The 11,157-nt window shown below is 37.8% G+C and overlaps 1 protein-coding gene across 1 annotated transcript in view; it reads left to right on the top strand.

The window, feature by feature from the left end:
• Positions 1-8,255, top strand: part of CPZ (carboxypeptidase Z) — a 37,038-nt gene extending 28,783 nt beyond the window's left edge. The window contains exons 8-11 of the mRNA XM_009890520.1: positions 1,209-1,344; positions 2,409-2,548; positions 5,802-5,901; positions 7,693-8,255. Of these exons, the coding sequence (XP_009888822.1) occupies positions 1,209-1,344; positions 2,409-2,548; positions 5,802-5,901; positions 7,693-8,048 (732 nt within the window). The 3' untranslated portion in view covers positions 8,049-8,255. The remainder of the gene's footprint in view (positions 1-1,208; positions 1,345-2,408; positions 2,549-5,801; positions 5,902-7,692) is intronic.
• Positions 8,256-11,157: the final 2,902 nt, after the last annotated feature.

Genomic DNA, 11,157 nt, shown 5'->3' with positions numbered 1-11,157 from the left:
AATTCCTAGACACATAGAAACTCAAGGGAGATGCAAAAGCGTTTTATATTAAGTCAGGATTTTCAGTGTCTGGTCACCAGAAGTGGTTTGGTAAACTGTCCTTACACTTACCTACCACTCTCTTTCCACCTTTCCTTGGTCACCTACCTGATCCCATAATTGGCTCAGCTTTGTGAATATTAGAAACATTCATAAATATTAGGTCAAAGTTGTGTGCTTGGTCATTTTGGTATTTATCCTTGATAACATCAAGAATAAAGTTTTAGGATTGCTTCTAAAACCAGGATTTTAGCCACCCAACTTCTTGTACATGTTGTCTTAAGCGATATGCAATGAAACTCATGATGCTGAGTAGTAGGATCAATCAGCATCTGATAATTGCTGTCTTTTCAATGCAGACATCTAAAATTTTAGCTTTTGTAGATGAGGATCAAATAAACAAAAAGGAGAGGGGGGACTTCTGTACAAAGTTGGAATAGACATTGGAGGAAAATGGCAAGAACTTGATTCAAAGAAATGGTTTCTGCAGATCACTGCTGTTTCTTCTGTCTTCACCACTTGTACCTGTCACTTTTCCTTTCTGGGTGGTGACTCCTCTGTTCTTCATCAGTATCAACACTCTTAGGAAATCAGTGGTGACATCCTCCATCACCATATCCTATGCCTCGCTTTTTAGGAATGGTTTCTGCCCCACAAAGAAGCGACTGTCATTGAGATCAAACTGGCAGGTTGTCCTGTGTGAGTGATAAGTGCAGAGCAAATTGACACAGTCTATTTTAAACAGCAGCAGCCAATGCAAAGATCTGGTTGGGCTGAGGCTGGTGTAGGTATTTTTGAAAGGGTAAAAATAGCAAGAGTTAAAACATAATGGGGAGAGCTTATTTCAGTTTTAAAAACTGGTACTTGAAGTACAACCAAACAAGCCCTCTACTACTGCCCCAGATGATAGGTTGAAGCCAAGTATCACAAAACCCACTGGTATTTAATGTTATCTCTGGCTAACTATATTGGGTGGCAGAGGAGGACCTTGGAGGAGACAAGTGAAAACTACCTGGCAGAATATTCTTGCATGGAGGTTCACCACCTCCATCAGCCTCCAGGATGCAAGATGGCTCATCGTCTGGGCTCACAGCAGCGTCAGTTATGAGCAGCAATGACAGCGTTTACAGCTTGTAAAAGAAAACGCATTTCAAACCCTTTCGTTACAGATGTTTAAAATGCTGGCTAAAGCCTATGCAGATGCACATCCAGTCATCTCGGACCGGTCTGAACTTCGTTGCGGTGGAAATTTTGTAAAACGCGGAGGTATTATAAATGGTGCTGAATGGTACAGCTTCACTGGAGGTAAAACCACTTTACCATCATATCAAGTGAGGTAAAACCTCTATATGACCTTTATGAGACACAAGGGTTTGAAAGAAACATTTTTATTCTTTTCAGTTTGCGTTAGGTCAGACCCCTGCAAAAAAGTAACTTGTACAGGATTTAAGTAGCAAAATGTATGCTGGTAATGTTTATATTCAAGTACCATGGGATGTATTCAGCCCTAATTTGACCTGAGAAAAGTTAACAAGTTATACAAGGGTCAAATTTGATATTGAACACAATATCATTCTAGTTTTAAAATCTGAAATGTAGAAACAAATGTTTAATGCTATGCTCTCATTCCTTAGTGGCATGAATTTGAATCCATGCTGCAGACTATGCAAGTGCAGTTTAAATAAACTCCTTTCCAGGAAAAACTACAACAGAGACAAACATCCCATTCATTCGTGCTTAGGTTGCTAATTTGATTTACCCAATAACAGTATTTTGTTTTCTTCAGGGTTACTGAAATACTGGCATGGATGAAATATCAGCATTCATAAAATTTTCAGCAGTGCTTCAGTCGTGTGTTCAAATAGGACTCAGCTGGATCCCCAAATAATTACGTTGAAACTAGGCATTTAGAGAGCTTTGGAGCATGAGCGAGAATTAGGTTTAAATATCTTTGGCTTACATTCTTCTGAAAATTATATCCAATGTCTTTTGTACAGAAACAGTTTTGAACATACTAATGGCAAAAGGTCATCTCTTTGCTGGTGACCCTTGGCAATCACCTCTGATACAGCCGATTATCCAATTACCGTGATTAACCAATCCTTATCTCTCTCGCTACTTCTTGGTCAGGTGAATAATAATTTTAAATGATGCTTTTTCACCTGAAAGAAATTAGTTAATTCGTGGTTGAAACAAGTTGTAGAATTCTGAATTTGTTGATTACGTTTTATATATTGGCTGTGCACACTCTTTACAACATATTAATCCATACCCACAGGGACTACATTCAGCAGACTGCAACAGCAAATCTCCAGTTAAGGGTTAAATGCCTTGTTCATGAGCTGTCCTTTTTCTTTTTAAACCTATAGGTATGGCAGATTTTAATTACCTTCACACAAATTGCTTTGAAGTTACTGTGGAGGTGGGATGTGAAAAGTTTCCTTTGGAGGAAGAACTGTTTACAATCTGGCATGAAAACAGAGACGCCCTTCTGAATTACATGGAAATGGTATGGCTCTGTTTTTACAGACCTTTGTGCTTACAGGCTTTTTTTTTCATTCTTTGTCGATATTTGTTTCTTTACTATTTCCCCATTTAGTTATCCAGATGGCACCGAATCAACCATCACACTCCACAAGGGGCCCTGGTGCCTCAGTTTGTCCAGCAGATACACAGATAATATTTTTCCCATATCGCAGGAAGGATGGAGATTGAGGACTGCAAAGGCCTTGAAAACAATGAAAAAGGGAATTGTCCGTAAATACTTTGTGCAACATTACAAATCAACTGTCCAAAATTTAATGCTAGAGAAAACCCACACATTCAGAAAAATATGAATCATAGAATCATTTAGGTTGGAAAAGACTTTTGAGATCGGCTTTTCTCTTGAAGTGTAAACCAACAAGAACTGCTTTCCAGAGAGCTTCTTGGAACTTCTTCCTTTCCATATTCCATGTTTGTGGCCCAAACCCTACTGCACAGCAGCAGGAGATTTAGATTCAGCTGAAATGAGGAGGTTCTAAGTATCTTGCTAGAAATGCCATTTCCACGCTTTTCAGCTTGATTTCTTGGTCAAAGTAGTTAAAAAACATCTGAAGCCTGATCTTCTAAAGAAACAACTGTATGTCTGTGAGCATTAAAACATGCCATTTAGAGGTCATTTTTAATAACAAGTTTAAGCTCAGCAAAAACAAATACCTCCCTGACAATAAGTAAGTGAACACAGAAGCAGAAGTTGCTCATCTTTCTCTCGGCCATTAGTAGATTAGCTTTCTGTCATGCCTTATTTTGATAGAGTACGCAGTAATTTAAAATTGTTAGGAGTGTTTTTATGGCCTTTCTAAGCAACCTCTTGCTACTTGTGGTAAGTATTATCATTCAATAAAGTCTACAGTACAGACCACCAAACTCATTTCATTTTACAGCTGTCTGATGAAAATGAGTTTTAGTGAATCCAAATGGAGCTGGGTTAAATCCATATATATTGCAGTTGAAGTCTTCAAGATGTAAAGATTTTTATAGTGTGAGATACTGTAGAAGTCTATGCTGGAAAAGCTTTTTGAGTAAATGCAGGACAGTAAGCAAAACAACTTTGTAGATAAGGATGACTGAATTACTCCCGATAAGGATTAAGTCTGCCATAACCAATTCAAACTTTTCTTATTCTGATATATACCAGGCTGTTTGGTGTGTGTACAAATCCACTTGGCTTAACACGCAGAAGTAGAATTCATTTTCATAAACGCTGATCTCTTCTCCCCATCAGAATTGGTATCAAAATGCTCTCCCAAACTTACGTGGCACAGACGTGAGGCAAAACCAAAACCAGTATATTTACTAACGCAAAACAAATCAGCATTGTTAGAGACATTTCAATTTTGACATTTTTATCCCGTCACGTCATAATTGTAAAATTATTACTGAAGTTGGATGAGGTCATACTACTTTGAGTATGTCTACACTGTAAATTAAATTTGGGTCTGAGATGACTCTTCTGACCAGATTTACCCACTATCCATATGATAAATCCTCAAATCCATGCTGCAAAACAAATTGTAGTGCTTCATCATAATAGTTCTTAAGGGACAGTTTTCAAGTCCTTATACTGAGTCGTTCCTAAACCCTTCAGTGAATAGCTCCACTCAGAATGGAACAGCTATTTAACGAGAGCAGTGACAACACAGCCTCACCTTAAATAAGAAACTGCGGTCTAGATTAGACCTTTTTTTTTTTTTTTCTGTCTTCGTATTAAGAATTATTGTAAAGTTGGATATTTTAATGTGTGTTTTTAACATTTCTGTATTCCAACAGAAAAGGCAATATATTTTTTCTATTGTTTTGATGCCTTGTTCTTTATTTCTATTCTTTTTTGTGACAAAGGATAGTGGGGAGGGAAAAATGAGAAGCAGAGAAAGAAAGGTGGGGGGAAGTGAAGTAAAGAACAGTTCAAGCTGATCATAGGAGTTCAGGGGAAAAATCGAAATGGCATTACTTTTCATTTAAAATGGTCATATAGAATTTCCAATAGAAAATGTTTTCATTTCAGAATGCTGCAAAAAAAGAACCTTAAGAGGTTTAATGTTGAAATACTTGGATTTTTTCCTGTTTTTTTTTTTTTTTTTTATTGCACTTCAAGTATCATGAGCTGTTTGTGCACCTCCTTGTATGACAGAATTCACATCGCTCTTCAGTTTGTCACCAAGCACATTTCTCATCAGCTCAAGCAGCTGGGTTCTGTGCTTGTAGAGAGAGGAAAAGGGATATTGTACACACTGCTATCATGACATTCTGACATGCAGTGAAGTGTAGACAGCAGAGCGATGATGAGTCCCAAGTAGCTAAAGAATTCCTTCACCTATTCCTATTCACTGATATTAAATAAGAATATTAACAAATTAATAACTTTATTTAATATTATATATCGATTAATGTGCATCAGTGTATTTGAGAATTATTAAAAAATATTGTGTTAAAGATTGTACATTAAATAATACTAATATAGAGGTATCTAATTTTTTTCTTATCCTTCTGCTCTACTTTAAATTAGTAACAGCGTGTCTGTCACGGGACAGTTATTCAGTTATGGCTCTTTATCTCTGAGCAGTTTGGGACCCTTTAGATGCAGTGAAAGAAAATGAAAACTATATATTTTAGCTAATACTAAGGACCTGGTTTATTGATATAATCTGCATGAATTGATTCTACTGCCAGGATGGAAGTGTATTGTTTGATAGGTGGTACTGTCTGAAAGCTAATAATTCTGCTTGATTCTGATTTATTTCACACATCTTTTAGTGCTGTATTTTGAATAGATTAAAGGGCCATTGTTTCATGCTAAATTAATGTCACTTTTAACACCAGCGATGCCTTCTCATTGTGTGTAGAGCATCAGATTGTTTTTTAAAGCCTTAACTTTTCATTTGTTTTTGGTTCTGGGTCTAGGGCAGACATTTAGAAACAGTCTTTAAATACTGTGGTCAGATCATGAGGTGCCAGTGATCTGTGCAGAGAAGGGACAGACGCTCAATGCAGAGCCACATACTTAGCCCAAAAAAGCTCTTGTTCAGTTATCCCTTTCCCTCAGCCCCCTTGGAGCTCCCAAAACAGAGGATGTGATTTGAAGGGGTATTAGCACCTAAAAGCCTCTATAATGGGTTGAACCTCTTGAAAGTTTTTTCCTCTCTACAGGGGTTTCCTTGTAGAAGATGAGGGGATGGTGCTGTAATAGATGACTCCCATCTAACTTTGCTTTGCTTTGCCAGGTTCATCGGGGGATAAAAGGAATTGTGTCTGATAAGTTTGGCAACCCAATAAAAAACGCTCGTATTTCAGTCAGGGGCATCCAGCATGATGTCACCACAGGTAATATTTTTAGTTGGAACTCTTTCCTGGGGCATGGTGAAAGCACTGAGAGCTTAACCTGCAAAAGTCTTCTCATATTTGAAGGAAATGGCACCTTAATGGAGAACTGAAGACTCAGCTGTGGGTTTGTTTCTAGAATAACAGGAGAGAAGACACGTTTGTTGAGTCTGTCATATCTCTGGGATGATGCAGTCCTTGCTGTTAAAAAAATTCCACCTGGAACTGTCTGCTATCCATCAGACTCAATGTGTCTTCAATGAGATTCAGAAATTGACCTTGATGTTCCATGTTTGGGGGAATATGGCAGTAGTCCTGTTCAGGGGCTGTAACTCAGCACATGGAGGCGAGGAGCCCTCATAGAATAAGTTAGTTGAAATATTGTGAGCATGAGATGTCGACATTAGAGTAGGATTCAGATTGACTTTAACAACTGGAAAAACTGCAGTGATTGAAGGGCAGGCAACATTTTTTGTTCATTTAGAAGATCGTAAATATATGCAATTTTTGGACAATATTTATATCAAATGCAAAAAACTGGAACGTTGAATTATGTTCACTTCATACCTGTTGCCAGCTGGTAAACATGTATTGAGGCATATGCAACTGTTAATTTTCACAGTCATAAAGTTCTGAGCTTTTAGCCTCCCCCTGAAATCAATGCTCTCATTTTATTATTGATTTCAGTGAGAACAGGGTAGGCCATAGGAGTGCAAAATAAAAGACATGAATGGTAACATTTTGCTCTAATGGTAGTTGTTGAATCAATTCAGAAAGCCAGAATGGTTTATAATGTAGTGGATGCTTTCCAGCTTTCAAAAAAACCCTAACATTAGAGGGGATACAATAGTGGAGATGATGCAGATTCTTGAGGCTGGTGGGAGACTCTGGCATGAATTAGGGTCTTTTTCAAACTTCTTCCCAGACAATGGCTTTCCATTGGCAGTGGACCTTTAAAGAATTAAGAATTAAATAAAAAATGTGTTTACATTGAAGGAAAAAGGAGTATTTGTTCTTGAGTTAGGTGGGGTTAAGAATGTCATATGATTAAAATGTCTTTCAGTTTCATTGCTAAAAAAGACTGAGGAATTCCCTGAGAAAATAGCATTAGTGCAACATTTACTGAGATGAGAAACTTACCATTCAAAATAAAGGGAATATAAAATGAAGAATAAATAGTCTGTTTTAAAACTCCCTGCTTTTGCCTGCAGGCTCTAACCTTCAGCTGGAGGAAATTTACACCCGTTTTACACTAATGGCAATTTATACCAGCTGCAGCTCCGACTCCATAGTCTTATGTGCTATAATGTCTGTGAAGTAATTGAATGTAATGTAATAAAAGCAGGGATTTCTTAGCTCCTTAGACATGAAAAATATATATATATGTGTATATATATAGTAGCCTGGATTCTGCTTTCACTTTCTTAAGTTTCACGTAGTTTTAAATTAATTTGATTTCTTTGGAGTTGTTCCTTGCACCCTTGGGAAAGCAGCATGAAGGAAAGCTTCCCTTCCCTGTGATACAGGCACAGCAGTTACTGACATTTTGTGTTTGAATTTTACTCCGTTAGCTCCAAAAGGCCAGATTTTCACAGGTGGAGTCTCTTTTTGTCATTCAAGGGTTTGCATCTGAACTTTTTTTCAAAATCTGAATCAAAATCTGAGATCCTTTCAAAACCTACCCCCTAAACGCTTGTGCTATCTGTGCATGCACGTGTACACGAGTACGTTAACTATAAAGGATGCAAGACCATAAACTAAGCTCAGTTTTGTTGTGCCTTTATCTTTCCTAAGCTGCTGATGGAGACTACTGGCGACTCCTGCCTCCAGGGACGTACATAATCAGCGCCCAAGCGGCGGGATACAGCCGGGTGATGAAGAGAGTCACCCTTCCTGCCAAGATGAAGCGGGCTGGGCGAGTTGACTTCGTATTGCGCCCTGTCGAGGCTTGGCCCAACAAGCTCCTCCGCCGGTCGATGGAAGACATGTATGACCCGAATGACCCGCTGGAACTTTTTGACCCTCACGCCCAAAACGGGCAGCCCGAGGCTCGAGGGGGGTCACCGCCAGGCAGGGAGAAGCCCTGGTGGTGGTCTTACTTCAGCTCTCTAGACCTGCATAAACCTCTGTGGCTGCTCAAGCAGCGCTGAAGGGCGTCACAGTGCTCTGCTCACCTGGCTCTGCTGCCCTTCCACTCGACTCCCGACGCCCTCACTGCTCTTGGCAATATTTAAATCTGTTCCATTTGAAAATACAATGTTAATTCAAGCGCGCTTACTTCTTTTGTTTTCTTTTCACACACAACTGAGTATGTTCAAGTGGTTTTATATATTAAAAACAATGGTGCACACCCATTCAAAGGCCAGGTTTTATGTAGTTTTTTTCTTGGTAATGCTCTGTACTTCTGCCCGTGTAGTTAATCGTCACATTCATTATTTATTAAGTTCTAAGTACCTGCAGGAAAATATTCCTGATCCTTTAATGCATTTTTGTACATGTCTTAACACATTAATGACTATATACTAAAAAAAAATCTTTCAGAAACATTCAGAAAACTCTTTTCTTTCCTCTTTTTACATTATTTTAGCATATTAAGTTCAATTCATTAACTCTTCTAACACAGCTCACAAAGATTTTTTAAAATCCATTCTGTGATATTGGCATTGATTTCAGACAGAAAAATAAAGTCATTAGGAATTTGAAAATAAATCTGCATCTGAATAAGAAACATGTTCAGTAAGGTGCGCTGCTCATAGGCAGGTCAGTATCAATGAGGGATCATTAAATAATATCACATTTTCCCAACTAAAGTTTCAGAAGTTTTCTTTTGAAGACGTGTATTAAAAGTGTTAAATCCTTACAGCCTCCCTCCTTTGAAATCTCTTGCACCATGAGTGGGTCCATCAAATCAAGGAAAATATTTGGAAAGTAAACTCTGTTCCAACGAGTCGTAATATCCAATCTTTATGATTTTTAAATGTTAATATAATTTGAAAGCTTTTAATCTGTTAAGCAAATAGATTTTTAATCTACTTCACAAAAATACTGAAAAATACTTTTACTGCTGGAAACATGCACATTCTATGACATAGAAAAATACATGGGACAATTCCTGAGGAATTTAGGTTAAAATGTGACATATTACACTGAGGTGTTAACGTTATGCCCTGTTTTGAGTCCATGTGCTTCTTAATGGAATTTGTGGACGTCAAAGAAATGATGAACTTTTTTCCAAGGTAGTTGGTTAAAGCTAGGGGAATAGTGGTCTTGCAAGATGCTGTCCTTTCTCAGACATCAGATGTAATGTTTTTCAGGGCAGGATCCAAAAAATGTCCTTAATTTTGATGAAACACATAGGCCCACACTTCCTTTTGGCTTGAACTGGTTAATGAATTCTATATACTCATGGTATTTCGTCATCTAAATGCTGTGGTGTGTGAATAGGGTGATTGTCTGGAGCTGATACACTTACTGCAGGAGCTGTATTAGCTCTCTAGATTGCCCTCTGATTTCTAAAAACCGTTTTGCTCACCTTAAGTAAAGAAGCCCACATAGCATGAATCCTATAGTCCATGTGCACATATCTCATACTATAATTGCTCGAGAAGACCCAAGAGATGACTGATCTTAATTCTGCAACCAGATGCTGCACATGCCTAAGTACCTTATTCCCAGTTGTAATCTGATTGAAGTTAGGAGTCTGTTATTCATGTGTTTGAATGTCTGGAGGACTGGAGACTCTGTAAAAATGAAAGAAAACAGCTTTATAGAATTAACAAAAAGTAATTATATGGGTGTGAATGTACTGCATGCACGTGGATAAGTGTTCCTTGTCCAGGCTTGCCAAGTTAAAGAAACCCTGAATCCTAAATTTGCCAAAGATAAGCAAGCAAGAGCTGCACCTCCAGACTTTGTTTCCAGTAATAGGTATTACTACTGCTTTCTGTGGTTGTTTTTTCAAAGCCACTGTCCTGTGAAAACAGTGGTAAAGCTAACAAAATCAGAACAGTATGCAAAATTGCTAGCTATTAGCTGCTCTTTTTATTCACATAATGACTTGCATACTTAGAAAGATGCTTTCTATAAGTATTTCCTAGATTCTCACAGGGCTATTTAGAATTTTTTCAAGTAGTCATAGTAAACCCAAGCCAGCTGAAATGCAAAAAAGAATGACTGTGCAGAAAATCCACTTCTTTCCTGGAGCCTTGAGTTCAAATAGGAGATGGCTGTCAAGACTGGGGAAAGGCGATTTTCCGGGAAGACTAAAAATGTGTTACATTTGAGAGAGTTTGAAAAACTAGTATTCTATACTACTATACTACTAATTTGAAATCTGTATGATAGAGCAAGAGTAGCCAACCTGTGTCTCTCTACTTCATCCGCAAAAAGAGGTGTCCAGCTGAGAGAACGTTAAGATCAGACTTCTGCTAGTTCACACACAACAGCCCGTATAGATAGGATGTATTAAAGGGCATTGAAGCACTATGAGGCTCTTGGGAAAAGGTATGTCTCAACTTCTGGAAGTACTTCGTTTTTTCATAAGGTAAAATCTTCAGTTTTCAGTTCCTTGGAGGTGGAAAAGACTGCCACAATTCCCTGGGTGGCTCTTAAAAATCCATTTGAATTTAGATTAGATTTAGGACATCTTTATTGGTGCTTTGAAGACAGAAAGGAAGGAATAAAGGAAGAAAGGAAAAAACAAACAAACAGAACTGGTCAAAACCAGCCAAATAACAATGCAACAAAAGTTAGCATCACCTTTCCATTCTTATTTGAGATTAATACAGATTCAGTTCTACCTTTATCTGGGAGAGAAATCATTGAATTTGTATCCTCATCTCAATTACATAAATCTTCTTCAATATTTATTTCAATCAAGAAATGTGTGTTTAATATCAGATAATTTTGTTTAAAAAAAAAAAACACAGAAACAACCCACCCCACAACTATAATATGGTTAAAAGTATTGAAAGTGGTGGTGAAATTTAAGCAACTGTAGGCAGCTCTGTAATTAATAAACAGAAATGAACACAGTGATCAGCTGTCTTATGCACCTCTCTGGAAGATGCTTATGTGATGGGTTTAATGGAATATAAAGTTAGGAGCATATTCAGTATTTTCTGTATAGAAAGAAGGATTGAAATGCTTTAGTGAAACACGCCCTCCTACAGCTGAAGTACAAGTAACATAGGAAGCAAGTGAACACCAACTAAAGTTCCCTGTAAGTGTCCATCATCCCTAAATCATGCCTTACAGACC

Source organism: Charadrius vociferus, unplaced genomic scaffold, assembly GCF_000708025.1.
Source record: "Charadrius vociferus isolate BGI_N301 unplaced genomic scaffold, ASM70802v2 scaffold88, whole genome shotgun sequence".
Taxonomy (NCBI): domain Eukaryota; kingdom Metazoa; phylum Chordata; class Aves; order Charadriiformes; family Charadriidae; genus Charadrius; species Charadrius vociferus.
Note: the sequence above shows the minus strand (reverse complement) of the source record. Positions and strands in the feature narration are given on the sequence as shown.